General features: G+C 56.7%; 1 protein-coding gene across 3 annotated transcripts in view; it reads right to left on the bottom strand.

The window, feature by feature from the left end:
* FAM222A (family with sequence similarity 222 member A) overlaps positions 1-23,457 on the bottom strand; it is a 54,551-nt gene that overhangs the window by 24,858 nt on the left and 6,236 nt on the right. The window contains exon 2 of one of the 3 annotated variants that reach the window (XM_045457042.1): positions 442-569. The exons of 1 other annotated variant lie outside the window; for it this stretch is intronic. In XM_045457042.1, the coding sequence (XP_045312998.1) occupies positions 442-523 (82 nt within the window). In that variant the 5' untranslated portion in view covers positions 524-569. The remainder of the gene's footprint in view (positions 1-441; positions 570-23,457) is intronic. One more of the 3 variants, XM_045457043.1, reaches the window with a different exon arrangement.

Raw genomic sequence — 23,457 nt, 5'->3', positions numbered from 1 at the left:
CAAGGACCTGCCCAAGGTCACATAGCAAATCAGGCCCCAAGCTAGGATCCCTTTCAGGACTATTTGCTTCTACACTGTCCTACTGTCTGCTGACAGCACAGGAAAATGGTGATTGAGACAGACGTGGTGCATCGTGGGGTCACAGACAGGGGGCTGGGGTCAGAGAGGGCTCCTGGAAGGAGGTCGCACCCAGTGGGAGTCAGCCAAAGGGGGTAGGGGGTAGGTGCTGTCGTGGGGGAGGCAGCATAGCACAGGCAAAGACGGGGAACAGGGTGAGTTCTGGGCAGGGTCGTGGTGGGTGGACATGCCAGTTCGGATGGCATTCCCTCTGCATCTGCCCCACAGAGGCTTGGCTGGGGGAAGCAGGACGTGTCTAGGAACACGGCAAGCTCTGTGGGTTCAGCGGACAGCAGAAGGGGGCAGGGGAGGGCGTGCACTCACACTTACGCAGCTCCCGGCTCTTGCTCGGGCAGGCCAGGTGCTGGCCCGGTGGGTTCTGGGTCCTCTGGAGACAGGCCAGCATGGCTGAGCTGGGGGCCCGCGGCGGGGCGCACTCTGCGGCAGGGTCCCTGTGAGGAGGGAGATGAGGTGCTTGTCACTCAGGCTGCTCCGTGAGGGCCTCCCACCTCCCCGGGCTGGGGTCACTGCCAGCAGCCTCCCCACTACCCAGCAGAGCGTCAGAGACTTTCAGAGGAGACGCCCCTTCTCCCTTATCTGGCGGGGAGGAGGACACTGAGGCCCGGAGGCGTCAAGAGGCTCATCCGTGGCCTCACAAGAAGGAGAAGATTCCAGATCTCAGGGCGCCTGGGTGGCTCAGTCGGTTAGATGTCTGACTCTTGATTTTGGCTCAGGTCATGATTTCATGGTTTGTGGGTTCAAGCCCTGAGTTGGCTCTGTGCTGATAGCATGGAGCCTGCTTGGGATTCTCTCTCCATTTCTGCCCTGCCCCCTCTCAAAAATAAACTTAAGAAGAAAAGAATCCAGGTCATGAGTGGTGGATTTCCACTGTGATGGGGCCAGAACAGAACGGTCAGACATGTCCTGGCCCTGCCCATTGTGCGGGTCACCTCCTCCAGGGGGCCTCCCTGATACCCCCACGCCTGGACACATCCGCACCCCCTCCCTTCCAGTGGGTTGTGTCCTCTGGCTCTCTTGTCACCACCTCTGTCCCTGCTCTTCAGCCTCGGGCTCATGGAGGGCAAAGGCCCCATGTGGTCATCTTTGGAAGCTACATGAGGGGTACCCAGGAACTGCCAGTGTGCATGTGGCTGTTCCAGCTTTTTGGAATGTTGATCTGGGGCATTCTCCCGGCACCCCTACAGGAAGACGTCCAGGACGGCATTGCTGGGAGAAAGCGTGATCTCCTGCCCTGATCCCCACTGAGCCTGACTGAGCCCTGAACCCAGGTCCCAAGGACTCCCTGCCTGAGCTCCCCACCCCAGACAGGAAGGGCAGGGCCGCCCAAGGCAGCTCTACCCTGCCAGGCTGGGCAGGGTCCCCCACAGGTGGCAGCTCAGATGAGGCTCCAGACAGGTCCACGTGTGCTCACTTGCCCAGAGTCAGATGCCCAGTGTTTACAAGGAAATATGCACTTTTATCTTCGAAAAACCCACTTGCCCGAGAACACAGAGCCTCTGAGGGGCAGGGTGAGCCTGCCCTGGAGGCCATGGGGAAAAGACAGGAGTTTTCCCCGCAAGGGCCCCTCCCTTCCTCTCTCCTCGGTAAGGAGCCAGAGCCACGGGCCCAAGCCACCCCTGATGTCCACCCACCCCGGGCACTGGATCCCCACTACCTCCTGACCCCACCCCACCCACGTCTTGAGCAGCCAAGCTGGGCCAGCTCAATCCTCTTGCCAGTTCTTTAAAAAAAAAAAAAAAAAAGAAGAAGAAAGAGGAGGGGGTGTGTGTTTAAGGGGAAGAAAGGGGAGTTATTTAATACTAAACAGGTGTCTGGAGCCCTTAAATTCTGCTGCTTTCTTCTAATAATGAAGTATTCATGAGGAAAAGCCTTTTTTCACTACTTTCTTAAGATACTAATTTCACAACAAGCTCCTTGTTACGGCGCAATTATTCCAATCTTGAATTTCCCCGAGACGGTTGCAGCCTCCTGTCTGTCCTGGCCTCTCGGTAAATGAAAGACAATCACGTAACCACCTTTCATTATGCTCTATTTTACTTCCAGCAAAGGTACCCTGAAAGAAATGATTTACTCTGAAAGGGACTTTTATTCAGTTTCAAAACCAATTTTCTCCTATTACTGTCTCAAAAAAAAAAGAAAGAAAGAAAAGAAAAAAAAAAGTAGGGGTGAATGGGGGAGGGGAGGCGGTTCTCCCCCTCCCCCCACCCCCAATCGCCAGCCTTAACGCAGCGACGATGCACGCACAGTCAGAGCTGCAGTATCCACTTCCCGGCTTTGATTTCTGGTAATTTTAAAATATGCCATTACAATCAGGCAGAAATTACACAGTTTAAAAAGGGAATGAAGTGGGGCTTATTGCAGGGATGAAAGCCCTTGACTGCAGGAAGGAGGCACTGAGCCTCGGGGACTAGGGACTTGGGCCCTTCAGGATATAGCCGTGCACACACTCTGCCCCGCTTGGACACCTGGGGACACGTGGGCACGATGCCGTCACACGCTCACTACGGACATCTCCCGAGATGGGCACAGTGCTGCCCATCCTTACCAGTGGTGCCGCGCCCCTCCACGCCCCCTGGCGCCCTGTCATGCACAAGCAGGCTGTCCACGGTCACGCACAAGGGTGTGTGCACCTGGAAGGTAAGAGCCCAGCAGCCCAGCATGGTGCCCCCTTCTCAATGCTGTGACACAGGGTTTGGGGGACAGAGGGGAGAGCCGGAGAAGGCCTGCCAGCTGCAGGTGAAAGCCCTCTCGGGGAGACCCAAGCCAGAGAGAGGCCACACCCTGCGCAGGGCCACGCAGCAGGCAGTGGCTGTGTAAGCCTCCCCACCCTCCCGCCCCCCCCCCCCCCAAGCAGGCAGCCTGCAGGCCAGGCCAGGCAACCTGGAACCTACATACCCCTACCCCAGTGCCCACTGTGTGACCCCAGGGGAGCTACCGCCCCTCTCTTGTAAAAGAGGCTCCCTGACCCTCCCAGGTCATTATCCACCAGGGTCCAGACAGTGCCCAACACTCCCCCCCCCCCGCCCCCGCACCCAGGTCCTTCCTCCCTCTTGCCTTTCACTGGGTGCCAGGGGCCCAAGAAGCCCAGCCCCTGTCCAGGCCCCCCCACAACTCCCCTTGGGCCACACATTACAGCATGCTTTGCAGCTGAAAGGCGCAGGCTGGGGGCTGTAGTTGTTGGGGGTGAGGGGCAGACTGCCTCATTTGGGGCCTCTCTGGACCCCATCAGCTGCCCTCCCAGTGAGGCTCTGGTTTGCAGAATGCTCTGATGATGGACACCTAGGCGGTTCTGGGAGCCAACAGGTCACCTGCCCCAGCTCGGGCGGGGGGGGATCCTGCCCCCCCCCTCCCCTGCCACCACCGAGGGAACAGAATCCATGTTAAGGCCTCAGCTCAGTGCAACTGCCTGAATCATTTTATCCCTCACTTCTGGAGGACCGGCAGGCAGGGCCCTGCTGCCTGAGAGACCATCTTCACTTGAAGAGGAAGGGCTTTTCTCTCTGTGCCTCTAATCCCAATTCACTGCTCATTTTCCCAGGAACCCTGTGCCCTACTGCTGGGGCACGTTGTGGGTGGGAGGGGATAGGAGCCGGCCGAGCACGATGACGAGTGGGTTACCACCAGTTCCCACATCATCCCGACCATCTACAACAGGACAAAGACCCCTCTCCTTGCCCTTCAATGTCTCTCTGGCCCCAGAATAGAGCCCAGCCTTCTTTGCCTGCACCCTCCCCCTCCACCGCCCTAGCTCTTCTAGACCTCCCTCCAGCTGGCTGCCCCACACGCCCAAACCTTTGCCTGTGCTGGCCCCTCTGCCTACAGCACCGCCACCCCAATCCATTTTAACTCAGACTCTGGCTCAGCTGTCCCCTCCTCTGGGCATCCCCCCTCACGGTCCTAGTCACGCCGAGTTGTAAGTGCCAATTTTCACGTCTGTCTCTCTCCACTGGACTGTGAGTTTCTCGGGGGCAAGGACCATGTCTTATTTGTCTCTTTCTCTTGGTGCCTGGCAAAGAGCAATCATTTAATAAATAGGTGCTGAATGAAGGGCTGAACCAATGAATCCGTTATTGTCAGACGAAGTGACCAAGGCCCAGAGAAGTCGAGCATCCTGCACAAGGTCACACAGCAAGCTGGGGACAGGAATGGGGCAGGTGCTTAAAACACTGACCCCCCCCCCAAGGTTCTTTGCCTTGACCCCACCTTGCCCCCTCTCTGCTTGGCATCATCCCATCTGCAGAAAGCCAGCACCCTGGAGGCCCCACCCAGACTCATGACTCCCCAAGCCAGGGACTGTCCTGGGAATGCTGCTCATTTTGAAACCCTATCTGCAAATCAGGCTGTTTATACGCCCAAGGTCTTTTGTGACTTTAATAAAAAAAGGGGGTGGGGGGAGGGAGGGAGAAAATGTCGCAAGTCTCAATGATTAGAATGCTTTGGCATCATTCCTGACGTGGGGGCTGATAAGACGTCTTATCTCAGAGGCACCCCTAGGAAAAGGTCCCCTCCACCAGATAACGCCCCCAGCTGTCGATATGCCCTTTCATAGCTGAGGATTTAGATAAAGGAAATGTGACAGGGGAGGGGAAAGAAAGGAAGGAACTTTCCAAGTCCGAGGAGGAATTGAGTCTGTGCTGCTTGCCTTGGCAGAACAATGCATAGGAGAAGGATGTCTAAAGGGTCTTTATTTTTATTAAAAGAACAGGGAATTGGGGCCTTTGGCCCTGCCTGCTTTCTGTCATCTCTCCCAGCCTGTCTGGCTGCAGGGGGCCTCGGGAAGCCCCAGCCAGTGGGAGGGGGAAGCTCACAAGTAACTATACACACATTAGTACTAATAATAGCGCTTCCCATTTATCGAAGTTTCCCTCTGTGCCACACCCCACGTGCATCCTGTCCGTTATACCTCACCACAGCTTCCTAGCAGCCTCTGGGGTGGGTGCTGTTTTAGCCCCATTTCACAGATTAGGAAATGGTCACGGAGAAGGGAAGGAATCTGCACGAGGTCATGCAGCTTTTAGGTGTCACTCCCAACCAGAGACTGCACCCTCAGCCCCACACCATGTGGCCCCCACCCCTGGATCAATCTTGGGAGGGGGCCCTCAGTCCCCAGCTTCTAGGCAGCTGGGCAGGAAGGAGCAGAGGCAAAGGCCTGCTTCTCTCCAGTGCCCAAATCCACTTTGATTCTCCTCCAGGAGGGGCTGGGATCACAGAGAGGGAGGTGAGGAGGGGAAGGAGGAGGAGGGGCTCCCAGGAGGCCACTTACTCATCCTATAAACATTCACAGAGGACAGCGTGTGAGGCCTGTGTTGGGCAGAACAATACTGAGCTGAATATATTGCAGACCCTGCCTCTGTGAGAACGTTTTGAGGTGCCTGTCATCTACCCACCCATTCCCTTCCTCCCTCCCTCGTTTGTTCGTTCATTCATTCATTCGTTCAGGCAGCAAACACTCCCTGAGCATCTTTTGAGGGCCAGTCCAGTGCCTCGTGGGCTGTGCAAAAATCGGTTAAGAATGTCCTGCTAAAGAGAACATCCAGTAAGAACGGACTTCCCACTCCCGAATCTAGCCCATTGAAAGTGAACTTTCCTGGCTTCTCCCTCCAGCTGCTCCTATTTCTCTAAGGTGACAGTTGGACAGAGCTTTCCCTCATGCATCCTGCAGGTCAGCAGATGGTCCCTTGCCAGGCCGGGCTGGCCCTAAAGCAGGGCAGAATATGAGGACATGCTTGGAGAGGCTGTGACCTCATGAAGGCCATGGCCATCCACTTCCAGCCTGTGTCTTTCCCCTGCTCCTGGAGCTGCCTGCTCTGGCCTCCTTGGCTCTACTCAAGGCCAAAGACTAGCTGTGGCTTGGAGGGGAAGGTCATGCCAGGCCCTTCCCAGTGTGCAATGAGAATAGGAGTTCACAGAGGAAAGCTGTGGGTGGCACGTGCCCACATCAGGGTTCTGATTGGCTGAGTGACCTGGAGGAAGTCACCGTCCCTCCCTGACTCTCAGTTTCCCTCACTGAACCTTGACGGGGCGTAGACCAGCGGATCTTGTAGGAGGTGCTTCCAGCTTAGACATGTGGGGATGTTACGATTTAGTTTTCAAACAATCCAGTGCACTAACTGTGTGCAAGGCAACAGGGCTAGGTCTTCTGTTGGCACACAGAGGGGGGTTCTAGATGCAGCCTGTACTTGAGGGATTCAGAATCTTGGGTTGGGATAAGACAGAGAGCTGGAGAAATCCAGCAGTTCACGTGGAGCGCTGGGTGGACCGTTAGGACTCTTAGGACTTTGAGTTTCCTAACGGGTTGAAGGAGTTGCCCACTACTCCTTGGGGGCCCCACAAACCTCCAAGGGGGAGGCGGCAGGAGCTGCCCACAGTTCTCACCTTGATCCTTCCCCTGCCCCCGCTGCTTTACAGGAAGCCTTATTCCTCCTCACCCTGTCCTGGCCACAGAGCCTGACCCCACCTACAGGGAAGAATGTGTAGTGGAAGTGGGAGGCCCAGGGCTTGGGGAAGGGAATGAGCACTGGACTGGGAGCCTGGGAGAGTTGGAGTCAGATCTTGATTGTGTGGCCTCAAGTCACTTTATCTGTGACCGTCTCCAGCACCACAAGTCAGGCCAGCTCGAAGCCTCAGAAGCTCAGTCCTCCATAAACAGTGAGGGGCAGGAACATCGCCTGCCTCTGGCCGGGACAGAGGGGCTGAGGGACCCTTGCCCAGGAGTGCCATAGGGAATCAGGGTGCACAGCCCCTCCCCCACAATAGGAAGATCCACTGTCTGTCTCTTTCTTCCTCTTCTTGGTCTCTCTCCCTGTCCCTTACTCCATCTGCCTTCCCGTCCTGGCGTCTCTCTTCTTCTTTCCTGCTGTCCCTCCTTCTTGTTCTCTTCCTGACCCCACTCTCCCTTACTCCTCCCCCCCCCCATCCCACTCTGTCTCTCTGCAGGGCAGCCAGAGTAGAAGCCCACCCCCATCCCCCCTCCTGCAGCTCCCTCCCCCATCCCTGTTCTGAGCCTGAGGCCTTCCAGGGGACCCTGTTAATAATTAAATGTTAATCTAAAAAGCAATTTGAGCTGCGGCTAGGCAGATCTGGTTAGAGATTACATTAGCATGGAGGAGGCGAGGGTAATTTTCTTTAACCCCTCTCCTGATCTCTCAAGCCCGGGAATCTTCAAGTCGCACCACCACTGCTGATTAAACTGGCGCAGGGCTTGGCTGTGGATAAGGGGTCTGTGAAAAGTGATTATTTCCCCACTGCCATTTGGGTTGCAGCACCAGAAGGGGATTTTCACTTTCTTTTTTCAAAGGTTGGGGTGGAGGGGCACTGCCCCCTTCAACAGGCCGCCTCATCTACCGCCAGGATTACTGCTGCATCCATCCCCACACCCCCACAGGGCCAGGAGGTCTCTCCAAAATGCAAATCTGGCCACAAAGCATCCCTGGCTCCCTCTGTTCTCAGGACAGAGATTCCATCCTGGGAGTTGGCCTGGGAGACAACTCTCCATTCAGTCTAGGTCCAGCCCTGGGCTGGGCACTGGAGCCAGAGAGGCGGGCAGTTTGGGGCTGCCAGGAGACACCAAAAAGTGAACTGACAATCACGAATTCGGAGGGCAGGCAGCCTCAGCGGAGCCTTGTGGTGAGTGCAAGCTTCTCACCACCACACGTGCAGGCCTTTGCCCATGGAATCCCTTCTGCCTGCAAGCCCTTCCTGAGTCTCTACCCGCCCCTTGAAATTCTACTTGACTTTCAGCTGGAGCCCAGGTTCCTCAAGGGCTTCTCAGAGACACACAAGGTGCTTGATAAACGTCTGATCAATAATCAAACTAATGGGAGTTCCTTGTGTGGCTCTCTCTGATCCCTTCTCCATGGGTATATGATACTATGACCAGTGGCCGTGCATAGTGGGCCCCTAGGAAACCATCTCCTGAAGGAAGGACGGGCAAGAAGCTGGCCCAGGGTGTTGAGGCAAAACAGGGCTCAGAAAATGACCAACTAGGACAGAGGGGGTGGTTTAGGGTGGGTGGCTCTCCCGAGCCCTTCAGCACCACGGCCAGCTCCCAGTGAGAGCGCCCCGGCCGAAAGGGGCAGGGCAGAGCCTGGGAGCACAGTGACGTCAGTCACCATGGGAACTAATCTAGATGTTATTTGCCCTGGGTGGCACTCCAACCTCTGGAGACATGACAAATTAAGCACCTACTGTGTGTGGGGTCCTGTGTGAGATGCTGAGGCAGTGACAGACCCTGACAGCGGGATGAGGGTGTCAGAAGGGCAACTACAAGGCAGACAAGGGGTAGCCATGATGGGGCCACCCTACCTAGCCTAGGGGTGTCACAATGAAAGGACAGCTCCACTGCCTCCTAAGGAGAGTGACAATATTGTTCCAGGCTTTGGAGCCAGATGTCTGAGCTTTATCCCTTAACTGAACCCCAGCTTTATCCCTTAACTCTGATGCCTAGGGCAAACCCTCTGAGAGTCAGTTTCCTCCTCTGAAAAAGGGGTTAATTTCTTACCAGGGATCATACAAATAAGGTGCCAGGGTCATAGTAGTAACTGCCCAAGTGGTAGCTGTTATTAGTATCATTTATGATTATTATCTTTTTTTTTTTTTTCAACGTTTATTTATTTTTGGGACAGAGAGAGACAGAGCATGAACGGGGGAGGGGCAGAGAGAGAGGGAGACACAGAATCGGAAACAGGCTCCAGGCTCTGAGCCATCAGCCCAGAGCCCGACGCGGGGCTCGAACTCACGGACCGCGAGATCGTGACCTGGCTGAAGTCGGACGCTTAACCGACTGCGCCACCCAGGCGCCCCGTCATTTATGATTATTATCAACAGATAGGTAGTAAACAGGTGAAGAGGGGAGGAGAAAGGGTCCCTATGAAGACTTGGAAAAAAATGGGAATGTGAAGAACTTGCAACAGCTCCAGGAAGGAGAAGGAACCCTCTTGATGAGTAACTAAGAGCACCCCATCTGCGTTAAGGCCAGGCAGGGTCACCAGGGGCAGGGACCTCAGTCACGAGGTGGCGAGATCCACCTCCTGTGGCCAAGTGCTGGTTCACGGCAGGGAGAGGCTAAGAGAAGGTGCTGGGTGGGTGGGTGGGTCCATAAAAAGGCTTGAAAACCGCTCCGTCTAGTGATGGGGTGAGGGGGTAGTTGTTGGCACTGGCATCACACCTGGTTGGTCTCCTCCCAGAATCAAAGACGGCCCAAGAGCACCAGGGGAGTGAATGGGGGTGGGGCTCGCTCTCACAAAAAGGAGCCTTCAGGAAGCCCTAGCCAGGGAAGCAAAGCTAGCAAATCTCAGACCCCTACCCAGCTTCCACTCCCTGAGAGCCAGATCCCAGGAAGGGACATGCTGGGGGGGCGGGGCGGGGGTGGTGGTGGCACGACTGTACAGGTCATCCATTCTTCCCCTATCCTGACCTAGGCATAAGTGACAGCAAGGTCTCCACTGTTACCTTCCAGCCAAGGGATGGGGGGGTGGGGGTGAAGCCAGGCATCAATATACTGAATGTCAGCAGCAGAAAGGCCCCAACCCAGTATTTTTGTTGGAGGTCATGGAACCTTTGTGGAGGAGCAACATACAAGTGGAAACTAAAACGATACCAGGTGTTACCAGAGAGATGACTGGGGATAATGAGTCCGGAAGGGGGAACACTGTGCAAAGGGCAAACGTAAGACCCATCGTGGAGCTGGGAGGGGCTCAGTGCTCCCACGCATCTTCTCACCTATCCCCCTGCATGCCCCCAGGTCCCTGCACCCCACAGTTTAGGCTTAACCCAACAACAGGGAAGGAGAAAATCTAATAATCAGAGTAATAATAGGAGCTGATTTTTATTTTTAGTGTTCCCATGGGCTCAGCACTTTACAGACATCACGTCATTTAACCAACCCCACAACCTAGAGAAAGAGATTACTACGGTCTGTGTACCCATGAGGAAACAGAGGCCAGGACAGAGTTGTAGGGAGGCGGTGGGGGGCGGGGGGGGGGGGGGGTGGCGCTGTCCAGGGCCACAGGGCAGGCAGTTAGTTGGTGGAGGGGCAGGGCTGGGCTGGGCCAGACTTAGACCCTGAGGGGAGAGAGGAAGGGCAGAAAACTGGGCCCAGGGCAGGAAGGCCAGGAGTGCTTAGGAGACTAAGAGACAGAAGCCCAGGTGTGGGGTGGGGTAAGAGGAGGGGTGGATAAAAGTGTCTGGTTGAGGTTTGTTCTTGACTTTGAGCCAGAAGCCAAAGATCAACAGATGCTTCAGAGGATCAGGCTAGAACAGAAATGAGCAGAGCCTTCAAAGGACAGGGGGCAGGGAAACAAGATGAGGCACTCTAGCCCAACTATATCATCAATAGATTTATATATATGTTAACCCCCCAGAGCCAAGCCCCACTTGTATGTGGGCCAGGTGTCCAGCTTCTGTCCTTTGCTGTGAGCCGGGCTGGGGGTGCCGCGTCTTTAAGCCCTTTTCTGGGAGAGGGGCTCCCTCAGTATCATCTGGCCACAGGGCGCTGTGATCTCAGCACTGGGATGCTGGGGCCAACCCACCTGGGTTCAAACCCCAGCTCTGCCACAGCCTGGCCATGTGACTGTGTTTATCTCTAGGGAATTTGATTCTTCTTCTTTGTGCTTCTATTTCTAATTTTTCTACAGTGACTGTGCATCACTTCTGGTTTTTTTTTTTTTGTTTTTTTTTTTTTTAAGTAGGCTCCATACCCAACATAGGGCTTGAACTCATGAGATCAAGAGCTGGATGCTCCACCGACTGAGCCACCCAGGTGCCCCTTAAGTAACTTTTTGAAAAGGATTTCAACCACTGACCACCCGGAGGCGAGGAGCTGGATGTATTATAAATTGTTGGACGTGACAGGGAGCAGCTGCTCAGGGAGGAGGCAGTGGCTGGGAAAGGTGGGGATGGGTGGACAGAGAGAGAGAGGCAGGAGCACGAGAGGGCCCAGAGGCTTTGAAATCCAGGCGTGAAGGGAAGCAAAGCTGGTCCAGACAACCCTCCAGCAGGTCCTTCCTGCAACTCTTCCACAACAGACCCATGCTCTGACCATGCGCCCCATCACGTCCCAGCCTCCACAGGGCCCCTTCATTCTACTCTCCACCCCGCAGGGGCCAGGCTGAGCTTCTATGTGGAACTCACTTCCTTTTCTACTCTAAACTCCCCCACTGGCTTCCATGGCGTTTCTATCAATATCCTCTAAGGCTCTATGTGAGCGTCTTTCCACTCCCTATCTACACTATCCTTCTCCTCTTGCTACCCTGCTCTTCTAACGGGTCAATGGTCAACCTCGGTATCACCCCAGGACCTTTGCACTTATAGTTTTGTCTCTCCTAAATACACCAGTGCTCTCCAATAGAAATATAATGTAATTACAAATTGTCTAGTATCCACAAGGGAAATTCTGTTTAATGACATTTCATTTAATCTAATATGTCCAAAATAGGATCACTTCAACATGTAATCAATATTTAAAAATTACTAATCAGATAGTTTATGTCCCACCCTCCCCCCCCCCCCCACCCTCGGCTAAGCCTTTGAAATCTGGGATGGATTTTACACTTACAGACCATCTCAGTTCAGAAGGGGGGACACTTTTGTGCCAGCTCAACTCCTCATTCACACCTCAATTCAAACATCACCTCCTCTAAGAGGCCCTCCTTGACTGCTCCAGCCACTATTCCATCATAGCTCTAGGTCCTTCATTGTCATTACCACTCTGAAATGACCTTATTGATGAACAACTTAGCATCTGTCTCTTCCACTGGAGGACAATCTCTACTGTGCTTGCACACTGGGGCACATAGGTGCCTGGGGTGGGCAGGTGGTAGGGGATGGGGTGGGGCCCCGGGGCCCTTATCTGTGTACCTCATTCCGAATTCGACTCCGGCGAGGGGAGGCAGAGGCGCGTGTATGTGTGTTTGGGGCAGGGGATGCGCGGGGGGTGGGGGTGACGGGCACGCGCACACCCAGAGACACACATAAAGACCCCCACCCCCTCCCTCTGCTTCTGAAGAGCGGGCCCAGAAGATGGGCCTCCTTTCAAAATCAGCCCGGCGCGGAAAAACAGCTGTGACAGCACAAAGCCGAGATTGAATCAGCGACGGGCCCGATTGCCTGGTGACGGTTACAAATGATCTGATGTGGAAAAGACAGGATCAGATGTGTGCAGAACAACGGCTGCTCCGAGCCCCCACATGCCAGACAATGGGCTGCTGGGCGGGCGGGCAGGTGGCTCCCAGAAGCCCGGGCCGGAATGTGCCTATCGGCGCGGGCCCTTCGTCCAGGCCAGGCCTGGTCTTGGCCTTGTCCACCCTAACTCACACAAGCCCCACTTGACCAGGGCGTCGTTTATACAAGGTGAAACCAGATCCTTCCCGAACGCCCAACACCTGGGGGGAATGTCCCCAGCATGAGACCAAGTGCTGAGCTCTGGGCAGCTGGATGGTGGCTGAATTTTTATCAGTCGTATTGCTTCCAAATACTAAAAGATTAATTTTACTTTTGTAATGAGGGAGGAAAGAGAACATTCTCCCTACCTCTTACACCCCACCGGCTCCCAGCTTCTGCCTCAGAAGGGTGAGCACGTGTCCCCTGTCATACATAGCTCCATGACATAGCTCCATGGACCAGCTCCTACCTGATCCCCAAGGGGTGGGACAGGGGATGAACCTCCGTGTGTGACTCCCAGGCTCTCAACCACTTAGCACCGAACGTCACCTCCCAGTGACCCTCTCCATAACCCTGTGTGAGAAGGCTGGGTCTGGAGAGACTGTGGCTTGGCCCAGCGGTGCTCAGCAGGAAGGTGGCCGAACCTGGGGCCTCACAGGCCCATCTCTAGTTTCTTTCTACACCAACGCCAGGCACACAGTAGATGCTCAGTAAATTCCCACCGAATGAACAGAGGAATGCACTGGGCCTTTCCTTCCCGACCACCCCTTGTGCGACCCAAGGCCCACAGCTCTCCTCTCTGGTGACGTGCCCTGGCCCCTGGGGTCTCTCCCTCATTTGACCGCACCGTGTAGCTACCACCTCAGCCCAACAAACCCCTCCACACATCTGGAACACGTAGGCCCCCAGAGAACCAAGTGGGTACTTGACAGTGCAGATGGGTGAGTGGGGTGTGGGCCGGGTGGCAACGTGAGCCCCACCCCAAGTGGTGTCACGGAGGCTCAAGGGCTGGGAAGATTCTGGAAGACGGGAGGGGCGCCCCTTGCTCCACCCAGCCTTGAGCCCGCCCTGAGAAGCACAGGCATATCCATGCCTCAAGCAGAGGCTCAGCGAGGCCCAGGGTCTGTCCAAGGCCACCTCGTGGGGTCTGCACACGAAGCAGGGTCTGTTGCGCTCTGAAGCCGGTGGCTGGGGCAGACCAAGGGAAGGCTGGGATTCCAAGTGGGCACCCGGTGTCCCACTGGTCGCTCCTGGGGTGGGCACTGGGCCACCTCCCCTGGACACTGCCCTGACTCTGAGCAGTCAGCAGGACTGCAGGCCAAGGAAGGGGCTGACGCCAGAGGGGCCGTCCTGAGCACAGTGAAGTCAGCCTCCCGCCGCCACCACCAGGATGGCATCCTGCTGGGCCTCACGCCCCAGAGCTGCAAGGCGCGGCCCCCCTAGCCCCCCGCAGTGGGCGCGAAGGCTGAAGCAGCGACCCGGGGCCCTCTCTGCCACTTCTGGCAGGACTCTCCTAAGTCAGCAGGTCCCTGGGGGCCTGTTTCTCCATCTGAAAACTGGGGCTAGAAACAGCATCTCTGTCACCGGGCCGAGAAGACTGGGCAGGACGAGGAGCACGTGGAGTGCAGTCACTTGCTCAGCGGTGCCTTCTTAGCCCCTTGAAATCCACCGCCCACCGGGTGCCCACCGTGCCGGCAGCATCCACCCTCCACTTTCACCATCGTGGGCCAGAGAGGACAATGGCTTCAACAAGTGGAGGGATTTGTCCCTGGCCCATGCAGAGCAGCGCGAGGGGACTTGAGGAGGTATGTGTGGCCCTGGCCTGGGGACCCTTGGGCTCCAAGACCTGAACCCCAGCTCTTCCAGTAAGGTTTATCCTTCAGCTCGCAAGGACGAGCCCCACGTACGCTCAGGTCAGAGTGGGCATTGGTGGCTGCATGCTCCAAACCTTGCCTGAGCACCTGCAGTGCCGGGCCGTGGGGACCCAGCAGGCACGGCAGGGATGGTGAGGCACACGCCCGACGACCCCAACCCCGGTCAGATGGAGCTCCGAGGGAGCCCAGAGCAGGGTGCTGCACGGAACACATGGCACACCGAGAGGGGCTTAGTGAGTCCGATGAGCCAGGCCTGTAGGGCTCACTGAACGGTAGGGCAGGGGTGGGAAGGTATTCCAGTGGAAGACCCCACCCCATGTGCAGATGCCAGAGGTAGTACTTAGCAGTCATCCACCCACTGAATCCTCATAACCTCCCTGAAGTAGAGACCATTATTATCCCAGTCTTCCAGGAGGGGAAACTGAGGCACGGAGAAGGGAAGCCACTTGCCCAAAGCCATCCAGTGAGGGACCGGTGGGTCGGGGATTTGAACCCATACCCGTGTGGCTCCGCGATCATGACCACCCCACCCACAGCCCCTCAGCATAAAAAAACAAGGGGTAGGCAATTTGGGTGGGGTGTGCAAGAATGGACACGGGCTGGAGGGGCTGGGGTGGGGTGGTGGTCTTGAAGGCCAGGCTGAGGTCTTGGCACCTCATCCACGGACAAGAGGGAGCCACAGAGAAGCCTTGGTGGTTATGGGGAGGACTCCGGACCTGGCCTCTCTAGATTGAAACCCCACCTCTTCCACTCACCAGCTGTGCAGCCTGGGGCAGGTCAACTCACCTCTCTGTGCTTATTTCCCCATCAGTGAGGTTGAATTTTGGCACACAGTGAATTCCAGGTATTTATTAAATTGGTGTGTGGCGGGGGGGGGGGGGGGGCGGAGAAAAAACCCTGAAAGCTGGAGGACTGAGACGTTGCCCCCTCGGGTTTGGTGACGGTCTAGTCGCTGGGCCTAGGGCACATTTTGGCCCAGGGGAGTGGGCACAGACTGGCACAGCCCGGCCCTGGCAGTGGGTGCCGGGCTCGGGGAGGCGGTGGTGGCAGCGGCGTCTCGGGGCCTGGCTGGGACATGCGCCGGCAAGTGCACGCGCGCGCGGCTGTGTGTGTTGCTGCAGCAGCTTCTATGCAAACATGTTAATTTGTTTTCATTTTGTGTTTTTTTTCCCTCGCAGGATAATTGGGTGAGTTTGAAGTCTTGGCGAGGCTGCTGATTATAGCTATTTGGGTGGTGCCCTCGCGGGGCTTTGGGCCCTGCCTCCTGCCTCTGGCAGTGAAGGCGGCATCTGGGGGTGTCTTGAGAGGTGCTTGGAGCTGCCGCTGGGTTCTGGGGGCTCTGGCTGGCTGTGCTCTCTACCCAGGCACCACCATGTCCCTGAAGGGCACAAATCCCGCCCACAAACAGCTTTTCTTTGCCCTGTTTGCTGTAGTGGGGGGGGGGGGGGCGGGGAGTGACATGGTTGCCAATATTAAAAAGAAAAGAAAAACCAAAATTCTCCTCCAAATTCTCCTTGTCTGGTTTGCCTTGAAAACAAATGAATGAAAACTGGCAGCTCGGGAACCACCGAGCCCACACCCCCGTGAGGCCCAGTGGGGCAGGTGCATTCGCTCATCGCGTCACCTGGTTGGCCCCAGTGGGCACCTGAGTTTTCCACCCTGGAGAAAAGCACATACCGGCTCTGGGGTCATGTGGTCTGAGGCTCAGGCCAAGGCTCCTCAGGCCAAGGCTCTGCCCTCCACAGCTGGGTGGCCTTGGCCAGTGTCTGCCTTCCCGAGGCTCCTTTTCCCATCTGTGAAACTCGGGAGGATTAAAATTAAGATAGCTAAATTTTCAGGAGCACATTGGGGGCTTGGAAGGGTTGGCTCCCTTCTTGAGAAGAGGGTCGGCTGGGGTGAGAGCTTCCTGCTCCCCAGGTGTCCTGCACTTGACCCCATCCCCGGACAGGCAACCTCGTCTCTGATCTGCTTGTATCCATTTCTCTGGCTGGGCGGGGGCCAGGTCCCTGAGGCCAGGGCCACATCTTGGACTTCAGAGACAGCCTACTGTGCACCATACTGTGGCAACGAACTGGGAGAGGTGAAAAGGCTTGGGGTTCCGGTGGCAGAAGGCAGGGTATGGAACCCAGAGGGGGACTCCAAGCCCCTCCAGGATGGGGGACAACTAGGAAGAGGCGAGGTGGACTTACTCTGCAGAGAAGATGCGGATACGCGTGGAGTGTGTGTGAGTGTGAGTGTGAGTGTGTGTGTGTGTGTGTGTGTGTGTTGGGAAGGCAGCCCCAGTAGAAGCCCCGGTCTGACAAAGGCACAGGGGAGGGAATGGTCTGGTGGGTGCAAGCTGGGGTATCAGGTTGCTACAATACGCCTTGGGAAGCCGAGTGGCCTTTGGGGCTGCGGGTGGGTGTTCTGGGCCTCCCACAGCACAGAGGGGACTTGGTCAGTGTCTACAGTGGATAGCTGCCCAGTGGGTTGGGTGGAGGTCAGGAAGAGACTAAGGACTGGCCTTCCAGGAAACCACCTTCCCTGTGATCCTAGGACCCCTGACAAGTCATTTCAGCTATCTGAACCTCAGTCTGCCTATCTGTAAAATGGGGCTGTGGCAGGAACCCCATGAGACAATCCCTGCCATGTGTTTATGCTCCCAAGGCTTATCCCACATCCCTGCCACCTGCACGCTGCCTCACCTGTCCTCTTACCTCTCCCAGGAGGGGGCAGGGATGCCAGAAAGCCCAGGACGTGTTCATGAAGCCTGAGCACGTACAGGCTCTAAGCTCAGCATTTTGCCCATGTCCTAGCACGTCTCCAATGCAGGGATTCTGTTCCATTCCCATTTTTAAGCTATGGTGATTGAGACTCAGAGAAAGTTTAGTGGGTAGGGTGGCCCTCAACAAGGTCCTGTCCCGGATCTCCACTAAAGCTACGGCAGCTACCGCAGAGCCTGGCCAGGACTGAGGGACAGAAGGGGTGCCTGGTGCCTGCCCAAGGAACAAAGGCAGCCGACAGCCTTCCTAAAGCTACTTGGGCAGCTGAGGTGGGACTTCAAGTTGCAGCCCCGGGTCCTGGGACCCGACACCAGCAGGGCACCAAAGGCAACTCCATGGAAAGAAAAGGCTTTGGAGTTGGCCAAATACTGGCCCCGTGAGCAGCTGTGAGTATGGCCAGTCCGCTGTCCTGAGCCTGTCTTCACTGGTAACGGGACCACTGCCCTTTACCTGCCTTGGCTGGTGCAGAAGATGACAGGCTCCCTGCTAGTCCCCCGGGGCTGGTGGCAGACCTCTGTGGAGGGCTCGGGCCTCCCCGGTCACACAGGGTGGCAGCTGGCAGCATCCCCTTCCCCCACTGAGCACCACACAAAGGGGCCTCTATTCCCTGCTCTGAGCATTTATCCCTGGCCGGCTGGGCCGCACCGCCCTCTCCCCACTCTGCTGGCGGCCCTGCCTGGCCCGAGCCTACACAAAGGCCGGTGTGTCCCTGCCAAGCCAGCCTGGCCTTAGAAGACCCCGTCCACAGAGAGCTAGAGAGCTCAAAAGGGGCCTGGGGTGGGTTCACGGTGTGTGGCAAGGCCTCACGTCCAGGCCACGATGGGGATGCAGCTAGGAAGGCGTGAAAAAGATTTTGGAGCCGACGAACCTGAATGTGGCTCCAGCTGCCCCTAGCTGTGTATGCAGCCTTCGGTCAGTTTAGACCTCAGTTTTCTCATCTGTACAATGGAGACGATGCCCAACTTTCGAGGCTCCTGAGGGCTCAGTCAGGCGGTGCAGGGCCCAGCACACAGCACCTCAGAGTCAGATTAGAGGCAACTGGGGGAGCCCTGCCCTGGGGGCCTGGTGGGGCGGGAGGGAGGGAGGAGGCACAGCACCCCTTGTGGACCACTCCATCCCCACTCTCCATCCGGCAAGATCCACCTAGGCTGACCTTCAGGCCAGGGCGAGCCCTCTCCGGCCCTAGCCCATCTGCAACCCGCGGGATAACGGCAGCTACGGTTTATGAAACGCCGACTGTGCGCTAGGACTTTCAGATTTATCGTCTCCTTTCGACCCCGCTGCTACCCTGAGAGCGTGTGGCAGGGTGGCACAATGACGACAGGCTCTGGAGTCCAGTGAGCCAGGTCAGAAGCCCAGCACCACTTCCATCCGTGAGACTCCTCACGCTCTGGTGATAAGAAGGGCAGTGTGCTCCCAAAGGTCAGTTCAACAGCCCAATGAGGACAAGCTGCTGGATGCCCCCAGCCCAGGGCACAGCCCCAGGAAGGCTGAACTCCTGACCACTGAGCTATCATTCCCAACTCACAGAAGGGGAAACCGAGGCCCAGCTGGCAAGCCACGCCGTGCTTGGTGTGCAGGAGGAGGGCAATAAACCTGCTGGATCATTCTGGAGAGGGGCTCGGGGTTCGAAGCCGACCGAGACCAGTGGATTGTGACTCGCCCTCTTCTGCAAACATGTTTGGGCAGTTTTTTCTCGTTTCACAGACGGCCTTGGCTCTGTGGGCCATGCGGCCTGCAGAGGGTGGGACGGGAGACCCGAGCCCGGAGCCTGACCCATCCCCCTGGCTGACCTCCAGGAGCCCTCACCCTGCCGCACAAAGTCCCCCTTTTCTCTCTCCCACCCGCTCGGGGCGGCCAAGTGAGCAGCGGAATACCAAGTAATTAAGTCGGCGCACACCATCCGGGCGCCCAGGAACACTGTGGAGTTTCCCTTTTATGTTTATAGCAATTGTATGAAAATGTGCAACATGGAGCGGCACCAGCTGACAAATGAGACGAAACAGACAGGATTCCGGGCCGGCTTTTTTCCGGGCCTGATTGGCATTAATTGTGAGCGTTTACAAAGCACAACTCGGCGCCTGACATTTGCTTCAAGCGAACATTTCCTTCTAATAGTTTTAATGATTACAACGGGAGCTGGTGATCGCTGCCGGGCGGGGAAGGGGCTGCCTGGCGCCTGGCCTGGGCTCCTGCCAGGGGTCTGACCAGTCTGTGCCTGCCTGGGTCCCAGGGGTCCCGCTTGCCCTGGCCACCTGCGGGAGGGCTGCATCAAGTCCGGAGCCTTGGGCACCAGGACCCCCCCCCACACACACACACGGGGCCTGGCTGCCGACACACGCCAAGCTGCTGGCTTATGAGTTGATGGGCAAACCCACAGGCACAGTGATCCTGGGCGCAGACCTGGGGCGGAGGGAGGGAGGGAGGGAGGGGAGAAGCACAGGGGTATTTGGCTGGTGTGGCTCTGAGGCTGCAGGGCCTCAGTTCCCTCATCTCAGGACGTGGGGTAGGAAGGACCCCACAAACGCTGGCAGTTCTTTCTTTGCCATGTGACCTTGGCCAAATCCCCTCCCCACTCAGGGCCTGCCTGGCATTCTGCACCTGTAACGTAACAGGGACTTGGTCAGCCAGAGGCATACAGGTCGGCATGCCAGTCCCAGCGGCATGACCTTGGGGGAACCCCTTGATCTGAGCCTCAGTTTTCTTCACCTGCAGACCTGGGAGTTCAGAATCCCCACAGGCTGCAGATTGGTTCCTAGACTCCCACAGAAAGGGTGTAAAAACCCTGAATTTCTGGCCTGCCATGAGCCTGTGTCCCATGACCTCCAGGAAAGCCTTCCAAATACTTTACTCGCTCACACACATCCTTTCAGTAAACATCGAGCGTCCTCATTAGGAACCTGGGAGGACATCACTGAACAAAGCAAAGATCCTCCCTTTGGGGAAGAGACACGACAGATATAAATGCACTTTGGATGTGCTATCCCATCGACTTATCCCCGTCTTACAGAGGGAGCAACTGAGGCACAGAGAGGGAGAAATGAAGTCACCCGGGCAATCGAACTCTGGCAGGCTGCCTCAGAGGGGAGTCCTCTCAGACCCACTTGATGGTCAGCCCACTTGGGACGTGGGTGGAAGTCCTTTCTAAGGGCCTGTGGAAAGCTGACTCCTTGAGTGGGTCTCATCTGGGCACCGTGGCAGGAGGCCCGGACCACCAGGAAGAAGGGAATTTGTGAGGCCCTGGACAGCCCCATCCTGCTGGGCTAGAAATGAAAGAGGAAGTCCCTCCTCTGTGGGCCCCAGGACACCATTCTTTCCCACATCTCCATCAACACTGGGCAGGGCCCGCTCTGGGACAAGTCTCTCTGTGGAAGACATGCAAACAGGATCAGCGAGGTGGCTGCAAAAGAAGAGCGGGTCCCTGGACAGCTACATGGCACGTGCAAAGGCCCAGAGCTATAAAAGAACCCAGGGGGTGGGAGCGGGCGGGGTTCAAAATGCCCTGGGTTTGAGGAGGCCCTAGCCTCTCTTCAGCAGCCACCCGGGTCTCACCCAGCCCCCTGATTTTGCCAGGCCCTCCCTGCAGTAAGTCCCCTGGATGGGTCCCTGCTCTGTGCTTGGCTCCAGCCAGAAAAACCTTGGCAAATGTTTCTTTTAGAGTCAGTGTGGGGTGTGGGGCAGGGAGAAATTTTTTTTTAATGGGGATTTTTTTTTTTTTCCTTTTGCATATGGTGGCACAGATGGGCCCATGATCCATAAAAACTGTTTGCAATTAAACTCCCACTTTGCATGGCTGGATTTGTCAGTTGTTTGAACCTCGAGTGTGGGGTTCCACGCTGACGGGGGAGATGGGGCTCAGGGCAGGGCGGGGCCAGATTCTGCAGGATGGGCGGAGGCCCAGGAACCTGCTCTGGGCTTGGGGCCCAAGCCGATGGGGCGGCAGGACAGCCACGCCAGCTCCCTCTCTGGGCATCCCCCAGCCCTCGCCAGGAGTCGGGAGTATGGCCAGGCGGCTGGGGTGGGGCTTGGCAGGGTTTCCCAGCCCAGCAGAGACTTGGCCAGGGCTTGGTGCCCTGGCTGTGGGGGTAATGAGGAGGGAGAGAGAGGAGCTAATCACCACTCAGCCCTGCCAGAGATTGGGTCTGGGATGAGGACAGGCAGGAGGGTGGTCGAGCAGTGTGAGCCATAATGGGGGTCCAGCAAGCAGAGTGCAATGGCAGGTTCAAGGCTGAGGAGCCAGAACCACTGGCCCAGTTGGCACAAAAGCCCAGCACGGTGCCAGGAAGAACTGCCAAGAGCCAGAACTGGCTCCTTCCTCGTCCCCAGGAGAACCGGCCAGCCTCCTTATGCCTCTGTACAGGAAGGGAAATCAAGGCAGGCACCAAGAACCTCTCAGGGGCCCGGGCTTCCCCTGCCAAACCAACAGGCTCTCTGCATTTGGGAGCCTTTTCAGAGGGCTTCTAGAATGGGGGCAAGGGGCCTGTACCCCTTCTACTCCTCTTGGCCTCAAAATGCCAGCCGGCCACCCCAGCTGCTGCCCTGGGATGCGTGCTTGTTTGGGTTAACAAATGCACCGTTTGGCTTTGGGAAATCCTGAGATCGCTAATAATTGTTCCCTGATGAAAAGAAATAAGGCCCTGATACCCCCTTTCCCCCGCCCCTTCCAAGCTGGGAAAGAAAAGTCATAAAAATAGCTTGTTATCTCACCTATTGAGGCTCCGACTGGATGTTACTGCTAATTGGGTATAACATCCTTGTCTTGTTCTCTCAGAAGCTAAATCAAGAAAGCGCCACTGCTGCGAACTAATTATATCTCCGGCCTGCAGCCTGCAGCTTGTCTCTCCCTTTATTGAGTTAAAAAATGGTCACGAACCTTCATCTTTTATCCCCCCAAGCACCGGGTCCAGGCTGCCCGCCAGACGTGGACCGCACTGCAGGAAGGTCTAGGAGGGGCTTCTGGGATGGACAGCAAGGTGAGGAGGGCCGGGAGGGAAGCCTTGGCCCCTAGGGCCTGCCTGGCTCCCTCCCCCAGCCACCACCCCAGGCCTCTGGCCTCTCTCCTCCCTGCAGCTGGGCCCCCTGGGAAGTCAGGAGCAGGACAGCCAGGCGGCTGAGCATTCAGTCATTTATTCCTTCAACGTGCTCTAGGTGAGACTTCAGGTAGAGCCGGGGTAGCCCCAAGCACCAGCTAACCTCACCCTGGGTTCAAGGAGATGCTGAAGAAACACACGGAGATGGGACCGGATCATTCTTCTGCCCAAAGAGCTACTGCAGATCCCTACCACGGAGTCCAGATGCCAAGACCAGCCCTGGCTCCTTCCACAGGCCCCGCGTGTCTCCATATTCCAGGCACATCCAGCCACATGCTGGTCCCTCAACCCACACTAGTCATGCCTGCCTGCCTGCCTGCCTCTGAGCTGCTTCTCAGGCTGCTCTTTTCCCCCAGAGGGGCCCGTCACCTTCTTAGAAGACCCAGCCCTACCTGTCAGAAGCCCACCAAGCTGTAAGGCCTTTAGTGACACCTTCTCCAGGAAGCCTGCCCTGTCTGCCTGCCACCCTCAGCCCTGCTTCAGGCTGTGGACCTCGAGACCTGAGTGTGACTGTCAGCTCAGCCACTCAGCAAGGGCATGACCCTCTTCTGCTTAATGGCTCTGAGCCTCAGTTTTCTCATCTCTACAATGGGTTAAGATTTCTTCCTAGAGGTGGTCGAGGGGCACATTGCAGGTGCTCTGCAGAATGATAAATGACGGAGTATCCAAGAAGGACCAAGCTCTCAGGAAGAGCTCACTCAATGTTATTATTATGCAGACTGAAAGCATCTGGAATCGGCCTAAAGCACTTGAAATGAGCAGGCACTGGGCTACACAGACACAGGTGTGTTTGGGCGTTGGCTAAAGGTAACAGACTCTTATACCTCACCAGCTCCTGTGACTGTTGAACAACCTATATCCTCAGAGAAGATCCCCTGGGGTCCCTTATTCTGGTACCATATGGAGATGGGCCGGCGTGGCCTCTGAGCTCATCAAGACCAGGCAGGCAAGCGGGCTTCAGCTCTTAGGCCCCCCTGATGGATTGGAGCTGCCTGCCCAGAGCCCTGGAAAGAACCCAAGGTCAGGGGAAGAACTCAGCAGGGGAAGAGGGCAGCAATTGATTGGCGATGTCTGCCAAGGGCACAGCGGTGGGAGGCAAGCCAGGCCTGCCACAGATACGCCATCCTTGACATTTTACAGAGGACGCAGCTGAGGCCAGGCTGGGGTGGGAGGTAACTTGCTCAAGGTCGTGCATCTCATAAAGAAAACAGCTGGCCCAGAACTGGATCCCCTCCGACCCTGCCCAAGGATCCTCCCATGACAGCCGCACCCAGTCTGGTCCTCTCAGGGAGAAGACAGGCAAAAGCTTGCATGGATAATGAAGGGGATTCTGTGGACCTGCCGTGTGGCCCTGGGCTGTCATTTTACCCTGCTGAGCCTCCGTTTCTTCATGTATACAACCGGGATAAAAAAAAACACCCTTCCCACAGTCGT

The sequence above is a fragment of the Leopardus geoffroyi genome, chromosome D3, assembly GCF_018350155.1.
Source record: "Leopardus geoffroyi isolate Oge1 chromosome D3, O.geoffroyi_Oge1_pat1.0, whole genome shotgun sequence".
Lineage (NCBI taxonomy): Eukaryota > Metazoa > Chordata > Mammalia > Carnivora > Felidae > Leopardus > Leopardus geoffroyi.
This window is presented reverse-complemented; position numbering and strand designations above follow the sequence as displayed.